The sequence below is a fragment of the Arabidopsis thaliana genome, chromosome 3 (genome assembly GCF_000001735.4).
Source record: "Arabidopsis thaliana chromosome 3, partial sequence".
In the NCBI taxonomy this organism is placed as follows: Eukaryota; Viridiplantae; Streptophyta; class Magnoliopsida; order Brassicales; family Brassicaceae; genus Arabidopsis; species Arabidopsis thaliana.
Window position 1 is genome coordinate 1522141 of NC_003074.8, and position 26698 is coordinate 1548838.

General features: G+C 38.7%; 8 protein-coding genes and 2 long non-coding RNA genes across 17 annotated transcripts; 2 read left to right on the forward strand and 8 right to left on the reverse strand.

Annotated features, from left to right (window-relative positions):
- Nucleotides 1-308: 308 nt before the first annotated feature.
- Nucleotides 309-1749, reverse strand: AT3G05345 (Chaperone DnaJ-domain superfamily protein; the record flags this gene model as incomplete). The annotated part of the gene is made up of 7 exons (NM_001161119.1): nt 1507-1749; nt 1230-1310; nt 1127-1164; nt 928-1007; nt 719-799; nt 527-635; nt 309-453 (listed from the first exon to the last, which is right to left on the reverse strand). The coding sequence occupies exons 1-7, from the start codon at nt 1705-1707 to the stop codon at nt 309-311; spliced, it is 735 nt and encodes a 244-aa protein (NP_001154591.1). The 5' UTR covers nt 1708-1749.
- AT3G05340 (Tetratricopeptide repeat (TPR)-like superfamily protein) lies at nt 1323-4026 on the reverse strand. The gene has a single exon (NM_111407.2). The coding sequence runs from the start codon at nt 3905-3907 to the stop codon at nt 1931-1933; it is 1977 nt and encodes a 658-aa protein (NP_187185.2). The 5' UTR covers nt 3908-4026; the 3' UTR covers nt 1323-1930.
- A 796-nt stretch (nt 4027-4822) lies between these two features.
- Nucleotides 4823-11769, reverse strand: AT3G05350 (Metallopeptidase M24 family protein). The gene is made up of 13 exons (NM_111408.7): nt 11377-11769; nt 7991-8116; nt 7769-7888; nt 7390-7665; nt 7098-7270; nt 6770-7024; nt 6388-6539; nt 6094-6284; nt 5874-5982; nt 5631-5785; nt 5457-5549; nt 5226-5306; nt 4823-5037 (listed from the first exon to the last, which is right to left on the reverse strand). The coding sequence occupies exons 1-13, from the start codon at nt 11701-11703 to the stop codon at nt 4963-4965; spliced, it is 2133 nt and encodes a 710-aa protein (NP_187186.5). The 5' UTR covers nt 11704-11769; the 3' UTR covers nt 4823-4962.
- On the reverse strand, nt 8528-11221 carry RLP30 (receptor like protein 30). The gene has a single exon (NM_111409.3). The coding sequence runs from the start codon at nt 11118-11120 to the stop codon at nt 8760-8762; it is 2361 nt and encodes a 786-aa protein (NP_187187.1). The 5' UTR covers nt 11121-11221; the 3' UTR covers nt 8528-8759.
- Nucleotides 11770-12142: 373 nt separating the features above from the next.
- Nucleotides 12143-13282, reverse strand: AT3G05365 (uncharacterized protein). Of its 4 annotated transcripts, none has more exons than NM_001337581.1 (3): nt 12846-13097; nt 12428-12567; nt 12143-12330 (listed from the first exon to the last, which is right to left on the reverse strand). In NM_001337581.1, exons 1-3 carry the CDS (start codon nt 12950-12952, stop codon nt 12236-12238), a joined length of 342 nt encoding a protein of 113 aa, NP_001327728.1. In that variant the 5' UTR covers nt 12953-13097; the 3' UTR covers nt 12143-12235. The 4 variants fall into 4 exon arrangements, with proteins under 4 accessions (NP_001327728.1, NP_001327725.1, NP_001327727.1 ...); NM_001337580.1 differs by having other exon boundaries at nt 12428-12764; NM_001337582.1 differs by having other exon boundaries at nt 12160-12330; nt 12428-12663; nt 12846-13282.
- On the forward strand, nt 12743-12967 carry AT3G01625. Its single transcript, NR_140847.1, has one exon. It is a non-coding gene; the product is annotated as an other RNA (long non-coding RNA).
- A 527-nt stretch (nt 13283-13809) lies between the features above and the next one.
- RLP31 (receptor like protein 31) lies at nt 13810-16730 on the reverse strand. The gene has a single exon (NM_111410.4). It carries the CDS (start codon nt 16574-16576, stop codon nt 13994-13996), a length of 2583 nt encoding a protein of 860 aa, NP_187188.2. The 5' UTR covers nt 16577-16730; the 3' UTR covers nt 13810-13993.
- Nucleotides 16731-17386: 656 nt separating this feature from the next.
- Nucleotides 17387-24329, forward strand: ALY2 (ALWAYS EARLY 2). Of its 5 annotated transcripts, NM_001202884.1 has the most exons (20): nt 17387-17435; nt 17832-17897; nt 18410-18520; nt 18607-18705; nt 18785-18850; nt 18981-19058; nt 19326-19500; nt 19721-19980; nt 20086-20434; nt 20653-20721; nt 20892-21157; nt 21240-21296; nt 21512-21838; nt 21915-22093; nt 22171-22447; nt 22537-22725; nt 22835-22987; nt 23144-23221; nt 23299-23571; nt 23835-24329. In NM_001202884.1, exons 3-20 carry the CDS (start codon nt 18422-18424, stop codon nt 23997-23999), a joined length of 3159 nt encoding a protein of 1052 aa, NP_001189813.1. In that variant the 5' UTR covers nt 17387-17435; nt 17832-17897; nt 18410-18421; the 3' UTR covers nt 24000-24329. The 5 variants fall into 5 exon arrangements, with proteins under 5 accessions (NP_001189813.1, NP_187189.2, NP_001189812.1 ...); NM_111411.5 differs by lacking the exons at nt 17387-17435; nt 17832-17897 and adding an exon at nt 17442-17623 and having other exon boundaries at nt 18610-18705; NM_001202883.1 differs by lacking the exons at nt 17387-17435; nt 17832-17897 and adding an exon at nt 17442-17588.
- Nucleotides 22965-23164, reverse strand: AT3G01635. The gene has a single exon (NR_140848.1). It is a non-coding gene; the product is annotated as an other RNA (long non-coding RNA).
- Nucleotides 24303-26539, reverse strand: AT3G05390 (S-adenosyl-L-methionine-dependent methyltransferase). Its single transcript, NM_111412.3, has 2 exons — nt 26046-26539; nt 24303-25871 (listed from the first exon to the last, which is right to left on the reverse strand). Exon 2 carries the CDS (start codon nt 25834-25836, stop codon nt 24445-24447), a length of 1392 nt encoding a protein of 463 aa, NP_187190.1. The 5' UTR covers nt 25837-25871; nt 26046-26539; the 3' UTR covers nt 24303-24444.
- Between the last annotated feature and the right edge of the window lie 159 nt (nt 26540-26698).

Here is a 26698-nt window from a genome sequence, read left to right on the forward strand (position 1 = left end):
CACATTATGAAAATCATCATACCGAATAGAGCATATATATATACACAAATTTTGTTCTAAGTAATAATAAAAAAAAGTGTTTTGTTCTAAGTGGCGCCCAACATATAGTTTTGGCAAGTTTCTTCTTTCCTCTACTTGCTCCAAAAATCTGAATAATAGAATGGCCTCTACTGTTCCATGGTGATAGATTTTCACATTTTGATTTATGTTCCACCTCTGATTCTTCTGGTTATTTTCGAACTCACTACCAGAAATTCTGGAGCATCTGGTTCAACTCTACCGTATTGCAGGGAAAACAGCTGTCAACTTCAGAACCAGTCTACATGTTTTCCTGAAGATTCAGGTTGTTTCTTCTTTGGCTTCTGATACCGATTGTTCTCAAATTTAGCTTTCACAATAAGAGCATATAGAAATTCTGCTTCTGCGGAACAATCGTAAGGTTTGTCCACGACGCTGGAGTTAGGACGATAAGTGAGTATTCACAATCACAGATAATTTCTCAAGGAGGGTAAAGAGAAGCATATACCTGTCAAGTAACTCTTCTAGAATAATTCTCTGTGATGGTGTGACATAATGTATACAATTTCTCGGACACTGATTAACTGCAGACTGTACACGGTAATCTTCGCCATGTCCTGGCCATATACACACCGGATATATTAATAGAAGAAACAGAGCTATGTAGGAGGCAAATATGGGGGAATCAAACCATCCAGACCTTGGGACATTGCTCGAGCTGTCCCAGATGAATCACACGAGAAGACATGAGAAGCTGTTTCAAAGCATGGGTATGAACATCCTGCAGTTGGAGAGAGACAAGTATACATCTCAACATAATTGTTCTAAAACTTCTCTCCAAACGATGTTCAAGAAGAAATGGAGCAGCTAAAAGAGCAAACTTCAAAGAAAAGGAAGCAAGTTTGGTACTTTTTCCAACACATAGGACTTCATTCACAAACACGTCAAGTGCCTCGCACTCTGGATGGTCAAAAGGATCCAAGCATTCTCTGGTATGCAATTCACAGGAAAAAAAAACATTACTTGGTTGTTTTGGCGCACATGCCAAAACCATTTTCTTTATTGTGTTAATAGATAGATTTTGCTGAAAAAAGTATTATGAGTATACCCTTCAATTATCTCTGACCGGCTATAGTTTGTTAACATCTGCAAAGAATAATAGTATTGAGCTACTGTAACTGCTCACATAGTATAGAACAAGGTTTAGTAACCTCATATGCCTGGATTATGCGACGGATCATAATATCAGAGTTGCTTCCGTCTTTGTTTACATCTGGATGGTATTGTTTCACCTTTACAAAGCACAAAGTAGTCAACAAGACTAATACATATTAAAAATCCAAAACTTAAGCAACGAGGAGGCGAAGAAAAAAAGACAAGTCAAAGTGTGTAAAGAACAACTCACTCTCAGAACCCATTTATAAATCGTATCAAAAGAAATTACTTAGCGGAAAGAAAAGTACAGATTAGTGATTCTTGGATGCATACTTTGGCACGAAAAGCTGCCTTTAGCTCGGAAGATGAGCAGCTTGGCTCTACGCCAAGTATAGAGTACGGTGAAGAGCTGGAGAGAGGATCCTCTCTGTTTTTTCCTCTGCAACTGGGAATGAATCGCTGAGAAGTTGAGTATCTTGAATTGGAGAAGAAAGAGATTTTAGGTACCGAAGCAAATACACGAAGACATTCCATTGTATCTCTTACCTTCTCTTTCCCTAAGTTTGTCCCTTTGAGGCGTTAACTGGTGACCAGACAGATGTCCATATATTAAGAATTAAGATAAAGAGACAAAACAGTAGAGCCTCTGTTTCAGCTAGAGGGGGTCTTCAACTACCAAAATCAAACTTTACAAAACGCCATGGATATTCTCTACTCTTGTATGTACACATTCATGTAGAGAGAAGGCGTTAAGGAACTATGATACCGTGCCGTTCCTGTCATCTCCTGTATAACACAGAATAAACCTCTTATCAGGTCTGTAACCTTCATCTACCATAACCGGAAACAATCCAGACAGAACATCATATATAGCCTCTGCTTGTGGATGCAATTTGTCCTCAACCACAAAGCTGTGTGTTTTATGCTCAATTTCAATCGAACTTATGCCTGTTTCTTTAGTCACTCCCATTGCTTTCATTCTCTTGATCGTCTTCGCCCTCTCCTTCCATTTTCCTCTGGATGAATATATGTTAGCGATCAAGATATGAGCAGATGAGCTATCAGGTGCAGTTTGAAACAACTGTTCAGCTGCATATTCCCCTACTTCTGTATCACCATGGAAACTACAAGCTCCAAGCAACGCTTGCCAAATTTTACAGTCAGGTTTCAAAGGCAATGAGTCTATAAAGCTCTTTGCTTCTTTCAAAAGACCAGCTCGACCCAACATGTCAATAATACAGGTATAATGCTCTGTCCTGGGCTCGATTCCATGGACCTCTTTCATCTCGTTTAAGAGTTCTCGGCCTTTATCAATCAACCCTACATGGCTACAAGCATGAAGTAGTGATAGAAAGGTAACATCTGTAGGCTTCACTTCTAGCGTAGTCATTTCTTCGTATAGTTTCAAGGCAGCTAATCCATGACCATGGCGAGCAAATGCTGCAATCATCGAGTTCCATGAAACATAGTTCCTCTTCGGCATTCGTCTAAAGACAGTTTGTGAGTCGGTCAGATCTCCACATTTTGAGTACATGTTAATGAGTCCATTGTTGACAAAGGTGTTACCGGAGAATTTTCGTTTGATAACCAAAGAATGCAGTTGCTTGCCTAGACCCAAAGAATTATCGATAAACGAAACTCCAAGAACAGCTGAGACTACATTTGCATCAATCTCTACTCCAGCTTGAAGCATTCTAATGAAGAACTGTATAGCTTCTTCCTCTGACCCATTTTGTGCTAAACCAACTAATATCACAGTCATGGAAACTTCATCAACTTCCGTCGTGGACTCGAAAATCGTCCACGCATCTTCAATGCTTCCACATTTAGAGTACATATCCATTAGCGCACTCTCAATGCACAATTCTGATTCAATCCCATATTTCCACAAAAGGGCATGAATCTGTTGCCCCTCCACTATCCGCTGTGAACCAGAACAAGCAGCTAGAGCACTCAAATAAGTTACTGAGTTAGGATGGACCAATCCTCTACGCATCAAACTAAACAATCTTAGACCATCTTCGTGTAACTCATTCTCTATCAGACCCGAAATCACAGCTGTCAAAGTGATGACATTTCGATGTGACATCCCATCAAAAACCCCTCTCCCAGAAACTGAACATCCACATTTGAAATAAGATGTGATCAGTTTGTTCCCCACGGAAATTTCCTTGTCATAACCGCTTAAAATTGCTAAAGCGTGAATCATCTTTGTCACCAAACAGAACTCTGGCGTATCACACACTGATAAAACAATCGTCAAAGTCGCATGATCAAACCCACCTGACCCAAGCATTCGTTTAAGCAATACAAAACCAGACTCAGTCTCTCTGTTTCTCAGAAACCCATAAAACACTATATTCTGCGAAATAACGTCTCTCATGGGCATTTCGTCGAACAACTTAATGGCATCAACTAACTTCCCACATTTCGCATACAGAGAAAGCAAAGAGTTCCAAACAACCAGAGCGTTTCGATGGATATCAGCATCTACAGGCTCGAAAAATTCAGGATTTTTGATAATGGAGGCGTGGAGACAAGGACCCAGATGAGGAAACCAGCCTTCTCTGCCGCAGATGGATAAGAGAAGGCTCATATCGACATGGTTGAGGAGAAAGGTCGAGACTTGGTAATTTGGGCTCTGCCGGATTAGGATTTTCGAAGGGGACAAAACGGTAGATAAGCAAGAAGGAAGGTGAGAGGTCAGTTTCTGAATCACCCATCTCGAATTCATTCACCACAATTCCGAAGCTAAACACTTAATTTGTATTTTGTAATAGAAATTTGCTTTCCACTCTAGTAGAATCGAGTACTTGACCGTTAAGTTCTCTTCCAAGTTGTACCTCTGTGTCGTCTCCATTTTTGTTGTTACAGTGGCCGAGCTTTTTGTTTTCACAGCGATGGGTTTGATGGGTTTACATTGGTTTTGAAATTCAAATTGATCTCGGTTCGGTTTAATTTGGTTTAGAGAAGAAAACCAAAAAAAATAAGACACGCGATGGATTTTTGAGAGTGAGTTGCGTGGATCAAAAAAGGCATGATTTCTGTGGACAAACCCCTTTAGAAATCGTAGACACGCGCTCAACGCGACATGGGTGAGACTGGTTGTGAAATCGCTCGATTGGTAAAAGTGGGGTATGAAGTGGAGCTCTCTCATTGGCTAAAAAAATAAAAATAGTAGACATATAGCTCCTATCCTCCTCCTCTTCTTTTGTCATTTTTATATTAGCCTCTGCTGAGAATGAAATTCAGATTTTATTCAATCTGAAAGTTGTGTGTGTTTTAGATACAATTGAAAAAAACTTGAATCTGGACTTATGTGATACTAAAAAACTTCCTCATCATTTTGTTCTGCAACCATTTTTACAAGTTGGAACTAATAACTGAAAACTTGATTCAAAGAATCAAACTAAGTGAGTTGAATATTTTCTAAACATGTTAAATATATTGGTACAAGTTTGTCCAATCATTTTGCTAGTTTCCTATTTTAATGTTTTCTCCACTTTAGGAGATGAACTTTCAAGTGCAAGGAAAGGATTTAAGACCAAGAAACTTTAACTCATTAAATATGTGCAGCTGAAGCATACAAAATTTAAGCTTGTGCAATTTAAAGCTTCTGGAGAGATGCTTACGTTAATTCGAGAAGATTAGTAAAAGTTGAGGATCTTTTTTTAAAATAAACGAAAAATATCACATTTCTGTTTGTAATTTACACACGCGAACATTTTGGTACTAATCATGAAGGATCAAGTCTAAGCTTTTATTGGAAATAAAACTTGGTGGGTTTGATCATGGTTTGGCTAAGGGTCTTGTGTTGTTCCAGAGCCACTGCTGAGTAGTAGAACCTTCCAATAATGGTGAAACCTGCCAAGGAAATAATACCTGGTTCAAACAACTGCAGCTGTATGTAAAAGACTTTGATCTATTACACTAAGAGGATAATCGAAGCCATGTTTCCTTTATGTGTTGATTTGTTGATATGCTTTGCTTTGCTTAGACTCAATCTACTTGGCTTTTTGAGAAGGTAAGTCAAACTAGTTTTGTGGACTAACCTTTTCCCAGACTTCCGCGTGGTAACTATTAAGCCAGTCAACCTCAGTATCAGACAGCAAAGAAACATCAACCATTTTTGTCTGCATGGTTTGGTGAGTGAGAAGTGTGTGAGATCAAATGTAAGGCAAATCAATTAGCTAGAAGAAAACCAGAAGGGCTCCCTTGACCAGAAAAATGAGAGTTAGATTCAGAGACGCGAATTATTTATAAGTGGATACGTCACTCTGTACCTGAATGGGGAAGAATGTAAGCTTCTCAAATCCAAGGTATGTAGCACCACCAAAGCGGTTTGGTGTTTCAGCATCTCTCACATGAAGGAGATTCTGCAAAAGCAGACCATACAATTGTTACTTAAATCTTATATATCCTATAAAAACTGTCATGGACTGGTGACAAAGTCGCACCTCAATTCGGATCCCAAATGCATGGTCTTCATAATATCCAGGTTCATTGCTTACTATCATGCCATTTTGAAGAGGGGTCATGTTTCCATACCGAAAGCTAATACTTTGAGGACCTTCATGCACATTGAGTGCAGCACCTACGCCGTGTCCTGTCCCTGTTTGGCAGGCAAAATATCAGAGTAATATGAGTTCCTTACAAAAAAGTTGTTCTGGGAAGAAGAGTCAAAAGATAGAATAGAGTACCATGGCGGTAATCAAGTCCAATTTTCCATAGAGAAGAGCGTGCAAACCCATCCAATACAAAACCAGGAGTACCTTCTGGGAACACGGCTTGATCAAGAGCTATATGACCCTACAACCAAAATACCAATCAGACAAGGCAACCCATACAGGTTCGTCTGTTCAATATAGGTAGTCAATGGTCATCAAAAATGATGAGGAAAAGAAGAGCCAAATATTCCACCTGCAAGACTCGAGTGAAACATTCCTTTTCACGGGCAGAAGGTTCACTAAAATGTACTGTTCTGGTGATGTCTGTTGTTCCATCAACATATTGAGCGCCACTATCCAGCAAAAAAAGTTTTTGAGGGTCTACACGACTGCAGCTCTCAGGCTCGGGCTTATAATGTATAATAGCACCATTTGCACCGGAACCTGCATGGGTAATTAGAGGAAAGGAATACATATCACTCACTGGCTGTATATTGACTATGTGTTAAGAAGCAAGTTCCACCAACAAGGGTGACAATAACCATACCACTTATTGTATCAAAGCTTGTATCCATAAAACCATCTTGCATTGAACGGAATTCAAGAAGCCTGTCAGCCACATCGACCTCTGTTAGATTCGCATTCTTATGCACTTCTTCTTCCAGCCAAGCCCAGAAATGAGCTAGGGCAGCAGCATCTCTGCATAAAATAAGTGGTCAGCCAAAGACATTTCCCATACATAGGAAAAAAAGAAACCAAAATTTTCCAGAAATGAGCTAGAGCAGCAGCATTTCTCCATATATATTTGGTCAGCCTAAGATACTTAGCATTTGAAAGTACAAAAGAAACCAAAATCTTCCAGAGAAAAGTTGAATCCTATAAAGGCAGTTGGATTAGGAAAATATCGTAAAAGCAATGGCTTTCTTTACCTCAAGTGAGAATTCTTCATTCCCTTTAGCTCAGCATCATTTTTAATGGCCTTTGCCCACGAAATAGGAGATTGCATGTAAATACCAGAAGGATTGGCAGTATATCCGCTGGAGCTATCAGTAAACTTTGTCTTAACTTTGGCTTCGCTTTCAAAATTCCTCGAATATCTTTCACAGGCAGATTTGTAGGTACTAATGATAGCTACGTTGAGGGTTGATGGATCCATCAAGAGCTGAGCTCCTCGTGCTGCCAAACTGAGAAAACTCAAAGTGAGGGAAATTCCTTTTTCTGAAGTTCATAAATGGACATGGACAATCAAGTACTTACCTATCTATTCCTTGAAGAATGGAATCGTAAGGTCTAAGTTCGATCCCTGCGTTTTTCAAATGATCTTTCACCTCCACCGTTACTTTAGAATTATCTACAAAAAGTTGGGCTTGGTCAACCTCTACAATCAGATATGCGTACATTACAGGTGAATGTGGAACATCGCTCCCTCTCTGCAGTCAGAAGAGGCAGAATACAACATCAATACATTGGGACCTATGTGAAGGATAAGCTGATATCAGTGGCACAAAACTAACAGATTCAAATGTAAGATGCTATGCTAGAGTATTACCAGATTAAGCACCCATGCAATCTCATCAAGCATGGATATTACAATGGCAGATGTGCCAGCATCCATAATTTGGTTCCTCAAAGACAACAATTTCGAGGCCACATCTAAACCAGCATACTTCAAGTCATGTATCCTTATTTGTCTGCTTGGAGGCTTTGGCCTTGAGTCCTTCCATATCTCATCCACAAGATTTACATTGTACAAGTAAACCAACTCATGATTCTTCTTTGCTATAACCTCCTTCAATTCCTCAGCAGCATCGGCGGAAAAAAGGAACTGCTCCCTTCATGAATTCCAAAGTCTTGTAAATAACAAACCACAAACTACAATATTTAAGGACAAAAGGAGACACAATTTAGAAGGTTTAATAATAGCTTACAGGGTCAATACCAACTCTTCCACCAGGCGCCAAAACATCAGCTATCCATTCACTCGCCGTGGGGACTCCCGGATTACCAGCCCGCATGAGAATCCAACTAGAGTTTAATTGCTTCTCCGCCTTTGATAGAATAATTGCAGAGAATGTAGATAAGAAACTCCACATTTCCTTTCAATATGAGATGGCAATCAAATAATTTTAAAGGACGATAATGATCAAAACCTGAAGAAAATAGCGGCCATCTGTCCATAGAGCTGCCTTATCCTTGGTGACAACAGCGGTACCAGCACTTCCAGTAAATCCTGATATATAAGCCCTCCTGGCATAGCACTCTGCGATGAACTCGCTCTAGTACAAAATATGGAGAAAAATCACACTCAAGCCATGAAAAACTCAGGCAGTTTATGGATACATTTAGAAGTAAAACATAAATTTGTGACTTTCCTAATGGCACAGAAATATATTACAGGCAACATCAGTTATGAAAGTAGATCTTAAGCTCCTAGTATGTAAAATTCACCGAAACAACACATTACCCATATCAAAATGGCAAAAACAATTGCATAGATGCATAACAACCCCCGCACTGGTCCAAATCATATTTATTTTTTATCTTGAATCTCCAAATCGAATTTGGTATACTCAGGGACAGCAAGATTGACGTGTGAGCGGAGCAAGAAACTTTGGGGAGAATGAAATAAAACACGAGTTGGAGAATTTCATACTGTGATTTAGAAGAAGAAGAACTTCCATTTGGCTCTACAATTGAAACATCCTCTTATGACAAGTTGAGATTTGACTAGGAAGAAAAATCTGAATGCATTTTCAACCCAACATATAGAAGATCAGATACCACCAAAGCCGTTTCTTACAATACCATAAAGTAGAAAATTACAAAGACAAAGAGTTTATGCATAACACAACTGACAGATATCATAACAAACATATACGTTTCACAATCACTCAGAGAAATTGTGAGAGGTGATGGTGTTCAACGAGCACTTGTGGTGACTACTCTGCGCTTGTTTCGATGGAATTTTTCCATGAACCACTCGTGTTTGTGTGCAGTAAAGAAGATATGTCCAATAACTAATCCACAAAACACACCAGGTCCGTAGGCTATTGCCGCTGCTATCCAGTTAATCACTTGTTCTTCTGGTTCCGAAAATTCCTCGGATTCTAGTGGTGTAGAACTCGGGGCATGAGCTTTTCCACAGATTTTCTCAAGACCGTAGAGTCTGAGGTTGTCCATGAATGTAGAACAATGTTGGCTTTGAAACTGAGTGCCTAGTGGAACTGGACCTTCGAGAAGGTTATGGGAGAAATTCATGGTCGACAGAAAAGAGAGGCTACCAAGATCTCGAGGGATGTGACCTGATAGCTGATTCCGGGATAGGTCCAATGTCTCAAGATTTGTCAAATTTGCCAATGACTGAGGGATATTGCTTGTGAATGAGTTACCTGACAAATTGAGAAGACGCAATTCCTTCAACAAACCAACGGATTCAGGTATATTCCCAAAAAATCTGTTTCCAGAAAAGTCAATGGCTCTGAAGAAATATGGGATCCGCAAGAAGTCCGTTTCTACTCCTTTATATATCATAGTCATCGAATTACTATGGCTGAACTCGGGCCCTTTCTCGCCCATGTACCAATCCTCTGTACCTATATTAGAGCCGTTTTCTTCTAAGACAGATGTCACCATCTCACGCCAATTGGAGAAATATAAAGGTGACAAAGTTCCACTGAAGCCATTCTGTGATATATCAATGAGTCTCAAATGTTGAAACCCAAAAGATATGTGGTCATAATATAACGACCCATAGAATGCATTAGATCTGAGGATGAGGACACGTAATGATGGCAAAGAAACCAACCAGGATGGAAAAGTGTCCTTGATTATGTTGCTTCCCACATTCAGAAGTTCCATACCAGTGCAATTGATCAGGGATTTTGGAAGTTTTCCCTCCAACCGGTTGTAGCTAACGTCAAGTGATAATAACATGCTAGCATTGACAAATACGTCTGGGAGAAATCCGCTGAAGCTGTTGTTACGCAGAACTAGCCCTTTAAGCCAATAAGTGGAATTTTTCAAACAAGGAGGAATTGAGCCGTTGAAGAGATTGTTGGACAAGTCTAAGTACTTTAAGAACCTTTGCTTGCAGATCCAATGGGGAAAAGGTCCTCCAAGTGAATTCGAACCAAGATCCAACTCCTGCATTGATTCTCCATCCAAAGCTCCGGATGATGACTTTCCAAAACTGTTGAAAGAATTGTGGGAAAGTGTCACTGTCATCAATCCCCATAAGCAACCTGGCACTTCGCCTTCCAAGGTATTGTTTGAAAGACTAAGATGCTGAAGGTTGACCAACTTTGATATAGAAGTGGGGATTGGCCCAACTAAGTTGTTGTGGCTAAGATCTAGTACTATGAGACTGTGAATTTCAGATATATATTCAGGGATTGGCCCATCGAATTTGTTATCAGCAAGGTTTAGATCCCAAAGCCTAGAAGATGAAGATATATTCCCAAACTTTATAGGTCCCATGAACTGGTTTCCTTCCAAATAAACAATTTGTAACGAAGGAATCGTGAATAAGGATGTAGGAAAAGTCCCGACAAATGAATTCTCACGCACATCAAAATATTTCAAGTTGTGGAGTCCACTCATATCAGATGGAAGCGTGGATTTAAAGTGATTAGAGGCAACGTTTAAGGAGGACAAGCTGGTTAAATTTGGTAGTATGAAAGAGAAATTTTCCAATGTGAACTGATTGCTAGAGATGTCTAAACTAGAAAGCTTCGTTAAATTGGTAAATGAAGTAGGAATGTTACCACTAAAACTGTTTTCGGAAAGTAAAAGGTCTCTAAGTTGGTTTAGCTTACTGACCGAAGCCAGAACTTCACCTGTCAGCTGATTACTCGAAAGGTCAAGATGCGTGAGACGAGAAAGGTTTCCTAGTGAAGAAGTAACCTCTCCATAGAGATGGCAATCACTGAGAGTCAGGTTCTGGAGTTGTTGGAGTTTGAAAAGACCACTAGTTGGTTTCAAAGAGTTGTTGAGAAGGACATAACTAAGGTCAAGTGAAACCACCTCGCCAGATTCATCATCGCACGTGACACCCTCCCAAAAACAGCAATCACTAGTCTTGTTCCATGAACTCAACGATGGACTTGGCTTCGATTCACTTACCGGAAACTCGTGTTTGAACTCGAGAAGAGCATCCCTTTGGTCATGGCGGCAATAGTGAAGCCTAGAAGAAGCAAGAGTGCGTAGAACAAGGGAACCCAGGAGGAAGAAATACAAGGTAATAACACTACCAGAAAAGGAATTAGATTGGCTTGGAATCATTTTGTTTGTTTTGTAAGTAACAGGTTATGATAGCTATGGCTTCTACGTCTCTATTTAGAGAGAGAGAAAAATAGAAAACAAAACACAAATTTGCAGCTCTCTAGTAGACTTCTACCTACTCCTTTCTATAGTCAAACTTGCCCACTTGGACCAATAATTGACTTAAAAACACACACAATTGAACAGTTTTGAATCTACTAGAACTTCCTATTCAATTCGTAATCACGAGTTAAGAAGAGGTTTAAAAAAAGAGAACCTGATGTGCATCTTGTGAAGGTATGATATAAGCGTCGATTCCAACACCCGGCTCCGAAAACAGTCGCCGGATCGAGCTAAGCTTCTCGTCGACAACTACTTTGGTTTGAGCTTTACGAATCTCTTTGGAAGACTTTGCCGTGAAGGAGGAAGAGCTGCTGCTGCTGCTACTAGCATGACACCTTGCGCCAAAAAGAGGTTTATACGGTAATTTCCGGTGGATCAGAGAGAGCGAATTGAAATTGCTGAGAAATAGAGAGTGTGAGTAACGTGATGTGGATAAAACGAGCCGATTCAGAGACGGCGACGAAAGAGTTAGAGGAATCATCACCAGCGATTGCAGGAGAATCACACAAGAGGAGAAGCTTCTTGAGCAGAGTGATTACGGATAAATGTGTATAACTACTGAAAATTGCAAAACAACCCCCGTATTCTTTTAAATGTTGTATAATGTGCATGACTATTGATAATTACATTAAAATCCCAGACTTGTCAAAAAGAAACATTTTATTTTGAAACAATCTCATCAAATTCGTTATGGTAAAGGACAGCCAAGAGAGACGTGTGCAAGAAGCAAGAGTCTTTGGGTGCGTAAGAAATGTAAACGTGTTCGAGACTTTCATGCTGAGAATTTCGATTGGAATTTTGGTTTGACTTAGAAAGTTTTATGAGAAAGACTTAATACCGCCTGAATTAAGGGTTTCCACGAAAGAGACAAACGATAAATTGCAACCACACCAGAAAAGAGAAAAATAGATACTAATATTCTTTATATTGATAACCATGGGGTTTAGAATTCAAAACATATTTTGAGATATGAGTAGAAGAAGTTTCTGAATGCATTATCGAGCCAAGATTTATTACAAAACCTTGCAACAATGTGGTTTGGGACAAGAAGCTGACCATGATTTTAACCTGATAGTAAAACGGGCCTTGTCTCTTGACAGCTGAAAGTCTGAAACAAGATCATAATATTTCTCAAGCGCTGAACTAACACAAGTAAGGGAATGGAAGTGAATACTTGTTCTGAAGCAACTGGCATGAAAATGTACCTCTCAAGTATCTGGTTTTTTCTAATCTCCTTCCGTGAAAAGAAAGATTCTTAGGGTACCAAGGCAAAGGCTTGATTGCCTCCAATTCACCACTCTCTATGGCCTTAAGTATGCTTCTTATGTCTATCATCAATGAGACACTAGAAAAATGAAAGAGTCATGAATCAACCTCAGCCCGAAGAGATTTCATGAAATCATTCTCCAATTTCAATCAAATCCCATCACAAAATTGACCACTGAAGAATCAAAAACAGAGGCCACTTAGTCAAAAAAAACTCTGAAACTCCATAAACGAATCCCACTCTTCAGCTTTCACTATCCTTTGTTCCTTACACAACTTCACAACAAGACATTACAATGGTGTTTATTAGAAGTAAAGTTTCAAAATCCATGGAAGCCATTGATTCTATTGAGGTACCTTGTAATACTCCTCGAGTCCTCATCCTCGAAATGAAGATTTGAGCAGATGGGCTTTTGGAGGTTGGAATCAAAGGAAGCATCGGATTTGAGGGGGTTTTCGAACATTCTCTTGGCTATTTAGAGTTGATTTCTCTTCCAAGTTGTGTCGTCTCCATTTTTGTTGTTACAGTGGCCGAGCTTTTTGTTTTCACAGCGATGGGTTTGATGGGTTTACATTGGTTTTGAAATTCAAATTGATCTCGGTTCGGTTTAATTTGGTTTAGAGAAGAAAACCAAAAAAAATAAGACACGCGATGGATTTTTGAGAGTGAGTTGCGTGGATCAAAAAAGGCATGATTTCTGTGGACAAACCCCTTTAGAAATCGTAGACACGCGCTCAACGCGACATGGGTGAGACTGGTTGTGAAATCGCTCGATTGGTAAAAGTGGGGTATGAAGTGGAGCTCTCTCATTGGCTAAAAAAATAAAAATAGTAGACATATAGCTCCTATCCTCCTCCTCTTCTTTTGTCATTTTTATATTAGCCTCTGCTGAGAATGAAATTCAGATTTTATTCAATCTGAAAGTTGTGTGTGTTTTAGATACAATTGAAAAAAACTTGAATCTGGACTTATGTGATACTAAAAAACTTCCTCATCATTTTGTTCTGCAACCATTTTTACAAGTTGGAACTAATAACTGAAAACTTGATTCAAAGAATCAAACTAAGTGAGTTGAATATTTTCTAAACATGTTAAATAAGACCAAGAAACTTTAACTCATTGATCAGACTGGAACCAGTAAGGCTTGCGTGAGGTTCACAAGAAGGCTTATGTGAGGTTGACGCTGGATTATGATACGTTTAATGGTGCAATCAAGACTGGAATCATCTTTAAAAGTTCATGTTTCAGCCTTTTGTCATATAAATTAACTAGCAAGAGACATCCTTGTTGGTTCTAGTCTCATAGACATCCCAACTTGTAAGAACATATTCTTCTCTCAGCTTCTGTAGTCAGTAATATATAACAATATATGAATTCTTTTGTTGAATAAAGAAAAAAAATTGAACAATTGATTACACAAGCTGGCTGTTGTAATATAAGTTAAAAATATACAAGCTGTTGTAATAAACAATATACGCTAGTCAACAAACATATACGTCACAAATTAATGCTTAGAGGGACGAGCAATTCTGGTGACTACTTTGGGCTTTTTTCGACGAAACTTTTCCATGAACCAACACTCGTGTTTGTGTGAAAGGAATATATGTCCAATTACCAATCCACAGACGACACCAGGACCATAAGCTATTCCCGCGGCTATCCAGTTAATCACATGTTCTTCCGGCTCAGACAAATCTTTTGATTCTTGTGGTTTTGGATTCGGGACACGATCAGTTTCTCTACATATTTCCTCGAGACCATTGAGCTTGGGGTTTTCCATGAATGCAGAACAGTTTTGACCTTGGAACTGTGTGCTTTTAGGCACTGGACCTTCAAGAAAGTTGTAAGAGAAGTTCATTGTTGACATAAACGAGAGACTACCAAGTCCTTGAGGAATTTGACCAGACAACTGATTCAGAGATAAGTCTAACGCCTCAAGCTTCATCAAATTTGCCAATGATTGTGGGATATTTCCTGTGAATGCATTACTTGACAAGTTGAGATGACGTAACTCTTTCAACAATCCAATGGATTCAGGTATATTTCCAGAAAATCTGTTTCCAGAAAAGTTTATGACTTTGTTTTCTTCGTTGATCCGCTTAAACTCCGTCTCTACTCCTTTGTTCACGATTTCCATTGAATCAACAAAGAATGCAGTAGCATTCAAAACTTTTCCCATGTATGGAGCCTCAGAAAGTCTAAAGTCGCCATCTTCTCCTGTTAATCTGCTCATTTCACGCCAACTAGAAAAATAGAATGACGGTAACGTCCCAATCAAGTCATTGTGTGAGACATCAATGACTCTTAAACTTTGAAACCCAATGGATGCATGGGGTTGATACAACGTCCCATAAAACTCATTTGATCGTAGGATGAGGACATGTAATGACGGTAGAGATCCTAACCAAGAAGGAAACTTGTCCTTGATTTTGTTGCTTCTCACATTCAAAAGTTGCATAGCTTTGCAATGGATCAAAGATTTTGGTAGTACTCCATCCAACTTGTTGCGACTAACGTCAAGTGATAGTAGCTTTGTCGCATTGACAAATATATCAGGAAGAGGTCCACTCAAACTGTTGTTACGTAGAATTAAATCTGTAAGAGAAACCATGAAGCTGCTTAAACATGGAGGAATTGAGCCGTTGAAGCGATTATCGGACATAATTAAGATCTCCAACGATCTAAGCTTGCATATCCAATGAGGAAATGGTCCTTGAAATGAATTTGAACTAAGATCCAACCACTGAACTTGTGTTTCATCAAGACCTTCTGATGATTCTCCAAAACTGTTGAAAGAATTGTTAGAAAGTGCCACCATTGTCAATCTCCATAGCCAACTTGGTACTTCACCTACCATATTATTGTCTTCAAGACAAAAATATTCAAGTTTGGCTAACTTTGATATAGATCTTGGGATTGTACCAATGAAATTGTTGAAACTAAGATGTAGCTCTTCAAGATTGAGATACTGAGATACAGATTCGGGGATCGAGCCATTGAATTCGTTTTGAGCAAAGTTTAGAAACTTGAGACTAGACGATGAAGACATGTTTCCAAACTCTACAGGTCCCTTGAGATGGTTTCCCTCTAAGTTAACCCTTTCTAACGTGGGAATTGTGAACAAGAACGTAGGGAAAGATCCAGTTAGATTGTTGAAACTAAGATCTAACTCTATGAGATTGAGATATTGGGATAGAGTATCAGGGATTGGGCCATCAAATTTGTTTTGAGAAAGAAATAGATATTGAAGCCTAGTAGATGGTGAATACATATTCCTAAACTCTATAGGTCCCTTGAACATGTTTCCCTCTAAATTAGCCCAACGTAATGAAGGAATTGTGAACAAAGATTTAGGCAAAGTCCCGGAAAATGAGTTTTCACCAACATTAAAATAGTCCAAGTTTTGGAATCCACTCATGTCAAGTGGGAGCATGGATTCGAAGGAATTATTATAGAGGTTGACAACGAGCAGTTTTGTTAAATTGGAGAATGTAACAGGAATATTGCCACTGAATTTGTTGTGTGAAAAGATCAAGTATTCTAGTTGGGTTAGGTTTCCTATTGAAGCTGGAAGTTGACCTACTAACTTATTATCCCAAAGGTCAAGAATTGTGAGTCGAGAAAGGTTTCCTATAGAAGGTGGAACTTGACCAACTAAATAATTATACGAAAGGTCAAGAAGTGTGAGACGAAAAAGGTTTCCTAATGAAGAAGGAATATCTCCATAGAGACTACAATTACTAAGGGTTAAGTTATGAAGATGTTGAAGTTTGAAAAGACCACTATTTGGTTTCAATGAGTTATTAAGAGGAACATGACTAAGGTTAAGTGAAATCACCTCGCTAGATATAGCATCGCACGTGACACCCTCCCAAGAACAACAATCAATGCTCTTGTTCCATGAACTTAACGATACATCATAAGGAATTTGGTTGGATTCATTTACCCGCGGAAACTCGTGTTTGAACTCCAGAAGAGCATTCCTTTGGTCATGGCGGCAATGGCGAAGCGTAGGAGAAGCAAGAGTGTGTAGAAAGAATGAAACCATGAAGAAAAAACAGAAGCAAGATTGGCTTGGAATCATCATTACTTCTTTTTTTTTTTGTTAGGAGTTTGTGTGGTAGTTTATAGGTTATCCTGATATGGCTTCTTTGGCTCTGTTCAAAAAGCAAAAAAACGAAACTCAGTTGCTTAATTTGACTTGCGCAAGTCTTTCCAATGCTCTCTTTGACTAATGATTTGGCCTCTTGCCATAATATCCATCACAAAATTGAAAACTCTCTTCTTCGTTATTAATGTCAAGTTACTTTGGGTTTCTATAGGTCATGAGTTTGTATTTGGGCTTTTTATTTGGGCCAGATAGAATCAGATGTAACCAAGTCTATTTAATCCGCTGTCGTTTTTAAATAGTTTATCTATTTTTTTTTTATAAGAAAAAACAAAAATGATTAACCCTATCTAAAGTTGTTAAAACCAAATGTTTTAGCAAATCTAACCAAATATTTTTTTCTTTGGGAAGCTCTAACCAAAAATGATTATCCTTGGATAATTACTCAATTAGTAAGATCTTCAAGAAACTGATTTCCCCCATTATTATTTTATTTATATTTTTCGGTTTATAAAACTCCAGTAATTTCAAATATAATCCTCTGCTACCGATACCAGAATCCACACAAGTGAAACTAAAACAATCCAACGATGTAAACAACCTCACAATCCACGTGGACGTTCAAGATCACACATGCACTAGCTTCAGATATTAAGAGTGAAACAAAATAAAAGGAAGAAATAAATCGAAAAAATGGAAAAAAGTGACAAATCTGGAAAGCTGATTGGCTGAAGTCGTCCATGTATTCAAGTTTCGCGGCAACACCTCTCTTCTCATTTTTCTCATTCCCTAATTCTTCTATATCTCTCTCTCTTTCTCTCACTTCCTTTTTTTTTTTGTTTTTAAACAAATAATAATCTTTCTTTCTTCTTCCTTAATTTGCCTTCTCTCTCTCTAAAACCCTTGTTTCAAATATTTTCTCATCGATCTCTTTTTGAAACTAAAGGCTCGAGCTTTCTCTATCTCTCTTTCGAACCCACCGGTGGTTCGGGTATCTCTCTATTCACTCTTCAAGTCACCTAATTGGTTAGTGGATCTGCTTCGATTAGGGTTTTTAAAAGGCTTTTCCTTTTTCCGTTTCAAATTTTTTCTTCTTTCGACTCTCAAAATTTTCCCGGATTTTTTTTTTGGATTCTTTAACACTTTCTGTGTTAGCTCTTTTTCTTTTGACTCGAGTTCCGTTTTTTCTCAGCTGAGGTTTAGTGGGTATTTTTGGAAGCTCACTCGATTGAAGTTTTTTTTTTTTTTTTGAGGAATCAGTTTCAGATTTGTAGAATCTGCGTTTTATTTATATTTATAGGTTAGCGATTGAAGTTTCGAATTCGATTTTGTTTTACTATCTGAAATTTAAACAATTTTCTCAACACATTTTCTCAAATTTTGTCAAAGCTCCTGACTTTTGTGGATGATTTTCGTGTTTCTTCACTGTGTGTAATTGATTCCTTAATTTGGTGTGTTTTTTAAAATACCCAAATTCTGATTTTCGTTAATATTTCCTCTCATCTCGATTACTGCAGCTATTTATCTTCCCCAACACTGCTTTTTACTGATCCAAGAATTGGTTCTACTCTTTTGTTAAAAAACGTAGAGTTTTGATTTTTCTTAGCTCTAATCCCTAAACCCTAAACCCTAAAAACGTCTTGATTTTTCCCCTGGTGAAATGTTGAAATTCGTAGTTTGTACATGTCTTAGAGGAAGCCAAATTTGCTTATCGACTTAGTGTCGTATCTTGTCCGTATCAGTTTAAAGTGTGTCTTTTGTCACAATTGCATTTTTTGGTTTCTAACTATATATTTGAATATACTTGTGCAGAGAAACGTGCAAATGGCACCAGTTAGGAAGTCGAGGAGTGTGAACAAGCGTTTCACCAATGAAACTTCCCCAAGAAAAGATGCTGGGAAATCGAAAAAAAATAAGCTACGTGTGAGTAAATTGGTCTTCATTTCTTGAATGTTGAATGAGATGTTACTCTGATGTATTTATTCTGTGCTTTATTTTTCCTATCATAGAAGAAGAAATTGTCTGACAAGCTGGGACCTCAGTGGACCAGATTAGAACTTGAGCGTTTCTATGATGCTTACCGCAAGCACGGACAAGAGTGGAGAAGGGTAAATAACTGTTTCACTCACATATGTTTATGTGAGTTTCAGTGGCAATCAGAGTTCTTAAAGACTGTTTTTTGTATAGGTGGCTGCTGCAATTCGGAATAGCAGGTCTGTTGACATGGTGGAAGCTCTATTTAATATGAATCGGGTATGAGTAAGGACATGCTATGTTTCAGTTTTAGTTAGTATCGATGTGGCAAGTTTCTTTTCCAAGCTTTAGTTTAAATGTTGTAAAACCTACATAACTTTGCATTCACAAGATATGCTTCTTCTTCCAGGCGTATTTATCTCTCCCCGAGGGAACTGCCTCTGTAGCTGGCCTTATTGCGATGATGACAGATCATTACAGTGTCATGGTGAGAAATCTATTTTATTAAGGCTGCCACACAAAGGATATTATGTGAAGTGACCTGCCAGTAGATGAGAAAATGAAATTTCTTGGTTGAAAATGTGGGTGGTTGGTGAAAAACCTTTCATTGTTAACGTGAGTAGACAGTAACACCAATGACATTGAAAACTTTGAGTTTTGTGTACCCTATCTGGCCTATCTGTTGGGCCAGTTTGTATGTTTGATAAAGTTATGTGGACCGATTTGTAACTCATTCATATGATATTTCTTCTAGGAAGGGAGTGGCAGTGAAGGAGAAGGCCATGATGCTTCAGAAGTACCAAGGAAACAACAAAAGCGCAAACGTGCTAAACCTCAACGTAGCGATTCTCCAGAGGAAGTGGATATACAACAGTCAATTGGTTCACCAGATGGATGCCTCACGTTTTTGAAGCAAGCACGAGCTAATGGTAAAGTGCTACATTGTGTTAACTCAGTTTTCTAATTTTTATTTTCGTCTGAAGAAGCTAAATCAAATGATTACTCTATGATTTAAGCAGGTTAGGAAGTTGATTACTTGTTCTGCATTTGTTATTGACTTTGTATAGTCCAGGAATAGATATCCATCTGTCTAGTACCTGTAAACCAATTCGTTCAAGATCGTGTAACTTTATTTCTTAGTTCATGTAGGAACTCAGCGACATGCCACTGGAAAACGTACACCACGGGTTCCTGTACAAACTTCATTTATGAGGGATGATAGAGAAGGCTCTACTCCACCAAATAAAAGAGCCAGGAAGCAATTCGATGCCAATGATGATGTAGCACATTTTTTAGCGTTAGCATTAACAGATGCATCGAGAAGGGGAGGGTCTCCAAAAGTTTCTGAATCACCAAATAGAAGAACAGAACTTAGCGATAGCTCACCGATAAAGAGCTGGGGGAAAATGGTATCTCTCAGCTTGACAAAATTTTAAGCGGTTATCTTTTTGATTTCTTTTCTGTGTGAGTTTGCTTCACTGAAAAACACTATTTAACTTTGTGCTTCTGACTAGTCGCGAACCAGAAAATCTCAGTCTAAGCACTGTGGCAGCTCCATTTTCGAGGAGTGGATGGAAAGTAGCCGAGAAAGGAAACTTGACTCTGATAAAGATACTACCTTGTTGATGGATATGGAAAGGGCTGGCGAAATGGAGGCTCCGCGGAAGGGGAAAAGAGTCTACAAGAAAAGAGTGAAAGTCGAAGAAGCAGAATGTAATGATTCTGATGACAATGGAGAAGCATGCAGTGCCACACAAGGGCTCAGAAGTAAATCACAAAGACGAAAGGCTGCTATTGAAGCCTCAAGAGAGAAATACTCACCGCGCAGCCCAAAGAAAAGAGATGACAAACATACTTCCGGAGGTAAAAACTAATGTAATTTGAAGCCTGATTTTAATTTCAATGTTACCCCTTTCTGTAAGGAAAGTTAGAGATATTTAACATATTTTCGTTTGCAAGCTCTACTGTTGTTATATTTGATTATTTATCTTTTCTGCATTGTCCATTCAAACTAACTATCTTCATATTCTGCTGAAAACTTATGCGGATCTGAAACTTATTGCCAGTCTTTTCCTGTGTAGCTTTTGATGCCCTGCAAGCATTGGCCGAATTGTCAGCTTCAATGCTTCCAGCAAATTTGATGGAGTCAGGTGAGTTTTGTGTGGTTTTGCTTGTAACTTCAATATACCTGAAACTTATGTTTTTTTTTTCTAGATATTCTCATTATATAGATTGGGTTAATTCTGCAGTGTTCACTGTTCGCATTAGGGCCTTTACCTGTCTGTATTTGTTAAATTTAACTAAATTGCATTGGGTCCAGAATTATCTGCTCAGTTGAAGGAAGAAAGAACAGAATACGACATGGACGAGAAATCTAGCACACCAGAAGCTACTTCCACAAGCAGTCATGGGGAAAAAGCAAATGTAGAGCCAGATGATAGTCTCCTTCATGCAATTTCTTCTGTTGAGAATGCTAACAAGAGAAAGTCAAAACCTTCAAGGCTGGTATCCACTGATTGTGATGATGTTCCCACAGGGAAGCTACAACCACAAACTAGTGGCAGTTTAAGAAAACGTAAACCAAAGGTTAGCAAGATAGTTCTCTTAATCTGTGCTCTTTCTTCTAGGCATCTTTTAGCTGTAAATGTTAATTGTGCTCTATTTTCAGGTACTAGGGGATGAAGCTCCAGCAGAGTTTAGTCAGAACAAATCCATAAACAAGAAGGTAGTCTGTGTGTATGTTGAATTAGTTGAAACCCGTTGCAAGTCCTATATTGCTTCCTTGTACATAAATTTTTTGACCTTAGTTGAACTCCGTGATCTCTGTTTTCTATCCTTTGAAACAAGTTCGAGATCTTTATTAAAAATGCATATTGAGTATTCAAATTTGTGATTCTGAAGAAAACATTACCTCATATGATTTGGTTTTTTATGTTGCAGGAATTGCCTCAAGATGAGAATAATATGAAGTCTTTGGTTAAAACAAAACGCGCTGGTCAAGTTCCGGCTCAGTCAAAACAGATGAAAACTGTTAAGGCGTTGGAGGAATCTGCTATAACAAGTGATAAGAAAAGACCTGGGATGGATATAGTAGCGTCACCTAAACAAGTTTCTGACTCGGGTCCAACCAGTTTATCGCAGAAACCTCCAAACAGGCGAAAGAAGAGTCTGCAGAAAAGCTTACAAGAAAAGGCTAAATCTTCTGAAACCACTCATAAAGCTGCACGTAGTTCCAGATCTCTTTCAGAACAAGAGTTGTTGTTAAAGGTGGAGCCTCTAACTTCACTTCTCCTACGCACATCAGTATCTTGTACATCTATATATTTGTTTATTCCAATTTCAGGATAAGCTTGCTACTTCTCTGTCGTTTCCCTTTGCACGTCGAAGGTGCATATTTGAATGGTTTTATAGTGCTATCGACCATCCCTGGTTTTCAAAGATGGAGTTTGTCGATTACCTAAATCACGTGGGGCTTGGTCACATTCCAAGACTTACTCGTCTTGAATGGAGCGTCATTAAAAGGTTTGTTCAAGTTATGTTATTGGATACTTCCAGAGAATATAGGTAGATTATAAAAGGTTTCTTTCGTTTTTTTGCAGTTCTCTTGGTAGACCACGAAGATTCTCTGAGAGATTTTTACATGAAGAGCGGGAGAAACTTAAACAGTACCGCGAATCTGTGCGAAAGCATTATACAGAGCTTCGAACGGGTGCTAGGGAGGGGCTTCCTACAGATTTGGCTCGGCCATTAGCAGTTGGGAACAGAGTCATTGCCATCCATCCCAAAACACGGGAGATTCATGATGGAAAAATTCTCACTGTTGATCATAACAAATGCAATGTTCTCTTCGATGACTTGGGCGTTGAGTTGGTTATGGTAGTTCAAATACAATACCAGTTCCATATACACAATGATTTATTGGTAAAATAAGGTCTCAGTTGTTTGATCATCTCCTTTTGTGACAGGACATTGATTGCATGCCTTTAAATCCACTGGAATACATGCCAGAGGGTCTAAGGAGGCAAATTGATAAGTGCTTGTCTATGAAGAAAGAAGCACAGCTAAGCGGGAATACAAACCTTGGTGTGTCTGTGCTATTCCCTCCTTGCGGACTTGAAAATGTCAGCTTTTCCATGAATCCTCCTCTGAATCAGGTAGGGAAAGATGGAAGTTTGACTACTTCTGTCAAAGCCTGTAAACCTTCCTAGATCCTCCTGTGCATGTTCATGTAAATTTTATGCCTAATTCATAAATTCTCTACAGGGTGATATGATTGCTCCCATTCTGCATGGTAAAGTATCAAGCAACACTAGTAGTCCACGGCAGACTAATCATTCATATATCACAACTTATAACAAAGCAAAAGAAGCTGAGATTCAACGGGCACAAGCGCTACAGCATGCTTTAGATGAAAAGGTAATGGATTACTGATATTCTATTTTTCATATCGGTACATTTGTTCAAATGTTTTGGAAATCGAATAGGATCATAATAAATGGACCTTTGAGTGCCCACGTAATTCATTCCTTCTGATTAATCTTGAATACACTTATTCTTGTGCTGTGTGACAAGGAAATGGAGCCAGAGATGCTAGAAATTGTCAAGGGTTCAAAAACAAGAGCGCAAGCAATGGTGGATGCAGCTATAAAGGTATCGATTCATCCACTTTTCTAGATTCTCGAACATACATATGTTTTGCTAAGTTATGGTCACTCTACGGTTTCTAGGCTGCATCATCTGTGAAGGAAGGGGAAGATGTGAACACAATGATCCAAGAAGCCTTAGAGTTGGTTGGCAAAAATCAGCTATTACGCAGCTCTATGGTCAAACATCACGAGCATGTAAATGGCAGTATAGAGCATCATCACAACCCATCTCCTTCAAATGGATCAGAGCCTGTGGCTAACAACGATTTAAACTCACAAGATGGTTCAGAGAAAAACGCTCAAATGCCTTCAGAGCTTATCACCTCCTGTGTTGCCACTTGGCTCATGATTCAGGTAATTAGGAAATTGCTTAGAAGGATTGCATACCCAACGTGATAATCTGGAGGCCGTTATGAATCTATTATACTAAGTTTAGAGTTGGTTTGGTACTAAACCTAGGCTTTAGTAGTTTCTAAACTTTTCGGGACATTGAAAGTAGCTATCCGTGTGTGCCAAATGCCACTTAACCTAGGACTTGGATTCATCATTTATCCTAAATCTTAAACAGACTGCAGCTTCATAGTAATACATTGAACTTTACTTCTCGTGACTTGCAGATGTGCACGGAGAGACAGTACCCTCCAGCTGATGTCGCACAGCTTATAGACGCAGCAGTCACAAGCTTGCAGCCACGATGCCCACAGAACCTACCGATCTACAGAGAAATCCAAACGTGCATGGGACGGATCAAGACTCAAATCATGTCCCTTGTACCAACTTGAAAAGCTAACTCATTTGGGTTGGTTTTGTTTTGAATCTTCGTTAGGTAAGTCTAGTCTCCTTTTTACTAGAGTAGATGATGACATCTTCACCTGAGAAAATGGTGTTATAAGTTCACGAATTCAAGATAGCTTGACCAGAGGTATTGTAGTTGCTGAACAAGCTTTTGGCTTATTCAGGGGCTTTTGGTAGTGAACCATTGGTTCTGCAACGTAAAATGATGTTTATGCTTATATTAAAATTCTCATCAATGTCGTTCAGCAATCGCTAAAATGCCTTTTTGGCCACTTTCAATGTTTCGAATTGATACAAATAGTCTCGATTAAGTTATCAAGTGAAACAGAGCTGAAAACCTCTGTTGTATTCAAACTAGAACAAGGATTAGACAACCAAATGAGTAAGAATGTCAATTACAAACATTGAAGCTTAAACTTCATATTGTAATCCTTAAATTGCACGAGGAGGTTTCTCAAGCAATGCAGAGAGATAAACCTCATCCTTGGATTTAGGTGAAATAGCCCACTTGTGTTTCTTGTACCTAAACTGCAGGAACATGTACATGTAATCATCAAGATCCTTCTTTTTACAGAAGAATCTATCAATCCACAGTAACCCTCCCGGTCTCAGCACTCGGTCCCAATCATATAACACGAAATCCATCAGAAGAAGATCGATCCAACCATCCATTAACCCGGTAGTGTGAATCATATCCATTGTATTATCGAAGAACGGTAGCCTCTGGTTCAAAGATATGTACAATGGGATCAAACCTCTCAAAGCAATCATCTCATTGAAAGGAGCTCCCAAATTCAAAGCTGTTGTGACAATAGTCACATTCTTCTCTCTCATTCTTGCTGCAAATGTTCCTGTCCCAACACCATAATCCAATCCAATCCTGATCTCACTTGGCTTCACTCTCAGAACATCTTCAATCATAAAATCAACTAACAAACTACTGTTCTTGACCCATTTATCTTTCTCTTTCTCCATTTCAAAACATCCGCTGCATTTCGTGTAACCCCTTTTCGGGTTCTTGCTTGATAAGCACGCGAAGTTCCTGCATTGATAATTTCCCCATCTTACATTTCTATCATCAGGAAGCTTCCACAGTGACTCATTGATCGGATAAGGTTTTTGGTAAGTCATTGATGCTCTTGTCAAGCATCGTCTTCTAGGTAACGGATCACACCCGTTAAGCATCAGCTTCTGTGCTAAGTTCCAATCATCATCGCAATACGCTCCAACGTCATAATCCATATACTTCTCTAGCTCCATCTTCATCAACGCACAAGCATGACCAATAGTGTTGTAAACTCTCTCTGTTCCAAACATGTTTATCTTCCCAACACGATTCTCCTTTGGTGTAATGTACTGCCTTATCTCTTCAATGAGAAACTTATTGATCAAAGGCTCTTCCTTTTCCGTTGAGTTTCTGATTCCTTCGGGTTTTGGCAACCGGATTTGCCTTAATCCGATATGAGCATAATAAAATGGCTTCATCACTTCATCTTCAAGAAACTTCTTCATCTCCTTTTTGCTTCCGTCTTTGCTCTTCTCCATATCTTTTACCGTCTTCTCTAGCTTCTCGTACAAGTTGTCCATCTTTTCTAGTACTTCATCAACACGATCGTGCAGCGCCTTTAGGTCGAATCCTTCGCTGCTGACTTCTTTGATTGTGTAGATATTGTTGCAAGTGTCTTCGTTTTGCAAGAAGTAACCCACGGAATGGAATCGGTAGAGACATGAGAGGCTCACAGTGATCACCAGTAATCCTAAGATGACTTGTAATCCTGCCATTAGTCTTCCTAATCGCCATCTCGGCAAACATGTTCTTCCCATTTCCTCTTCTTGACCAAATCTTTCAGTTATTGGTTCTAATTTTGACATAAGAAAACAGAGGAAAGTGTGAATCTTTTGTCATGCTTCAGAGAATATGGAAAAAAAACAGAGGAAAATATGAATCTTAGCTCAAATTAACTAAACAGAGAATAACGCTCCTAAAGCCAAATCTTGAATAAGTGATAAGTGAAAGAAAAAAACATTATTACCAGATAAGAATTAAGAAGAGATGCTCCTTGATGTTTTGATGGAAACCTTTCGTCTCTGGTGTCTCGAGGAAAAGTAGAAGAGATTCATGAGTTTGTTTTTTCAACCTCAAAGTTAAAACGCTATTTGAAATAGAGATCCGAGAGCTGCGGAGAAAAAGTGTGTGTTTTGTGTCTGCTTGAAGAATTACGGAGCTGGAGATACTTAAAGCTGAAGCCTAAAGCTGACTTATTGTGACTAAGTTTTAGGACAAAATCCACAAACTCTCTTTCACCAACGTGCCTAATTCCTTACTTTTCGGTGTTCTTCTGTGTCTTTGAATATAATTCAAAAGTCAACCATAGCTGATAAGTATATAATATACCAACATGCATACTTAAATTTTTTTTAAAAAAATTGTTAAATATAAGAGCACAAATCTCGTAAAGTTGTTAAGAACTTTGCTTTGCTATAGTGGAAAACAAACTAACAATATCATGCACCTTCCAAATTGAAGAAGAGATTCGAGGCAGAGGCAGACGCAGACGCATACGTCGGTTAACGGTTGGGCCGGTTATAACCGGTATATTTCCCGAAGAAGTTTGGTCTTCTCGACCTGGTTGCTAACCATTGCGCCGGAATCTATTTTCTTGGTCAAACCGAACCAAAGTCTTGT

Coding starts and splice junctions, on each gene's coding strand:
- RLP31 (NM_111410.4), bottom strand. CDS start 16,576: ATGATGATTCCAAGCCAATCTTGCTTCTGTTTTTTCTTCATGGTTTCA.
- AT3G05340 (NM_111407.2), bottom strand. CDS start 3,907: ATGAATTCGAGATGGGTGATTCAGAAACTGACCTCTCACCTTCCTTCT.
- AT3G05350 (NM_111408.7), bottom strand. CDS start 11,703: ATGATTCCTCTAACTCTTTCGTCGCCGTCTCTGAATCGGCTCGTTTTA. Junction 8,117..11,376: donor CTTCACAAGATGCACATCAG/GTTCTCTTTTTT, acceptor ATTTTGTACTAG/AGCGAGTTCATCGCAGAGTG. Junction 5,983..6,093: donor GTTTCACTCGAGTCTTGCAG/GTGGAATATTTG, acceptor TTTTGGTTGTAG/GGTCATATAGCTCTTGATCA.
- AT3G05365 (NM_001337581.1), bottom strand. CDS start 12,952: ATGTTCGAAAACCCCCTCAAATCCGATGCTTCCTTTGATTCCAACCTC. Junction 12,568..12,845: donor GACTCGAGGAGTATTACAAG/GTACCTCAATAG, acceptor TCATTTTTCTAG/TGTCTCATTGATGATAGACA. Junction 12,331..12,427: donor AAAAACCAGATACTTGAGAG/GTACATTTTCAT, acceptor ATCTTGTTTCAG/ACTTTCAGCTGTCAAGAGAC.
- AT3G05390 (NM_111412.3), bottom strand. CDS start 25,836: ATGGGAAGAACATGTTTGCCGAGATGGCGATTAGGAAGACTAATGGCA.
- ALY2 (NM_001202884.1), top strand. CDS start 18,422: ATGGCACCAGTTAGGAAGTCGAGGAGTGTGAACAAGCGTTTCACCAAT. Junction 18,706..18,784: donor ACGGACAAGAGTGGAGAAGG/GTAAATAACTGT, acceptor TTTTTTGTATAG/GTGGCTGCTGCAATTCGGAA. Junction 19,501..19,720: donor GAAGCAAGCACGAGCTAATG/GTAAAGTGCTAC, acceptor TAGTTCATGTAG/GAACTCAGCGACATGCCACT.
- RLP30 (NM_111409.3), bottom strand. CDS start 11,120: ATGATTCCAAGCCAATCTAATTCCTTTTCTGGTAGTGTTATTACCTTG.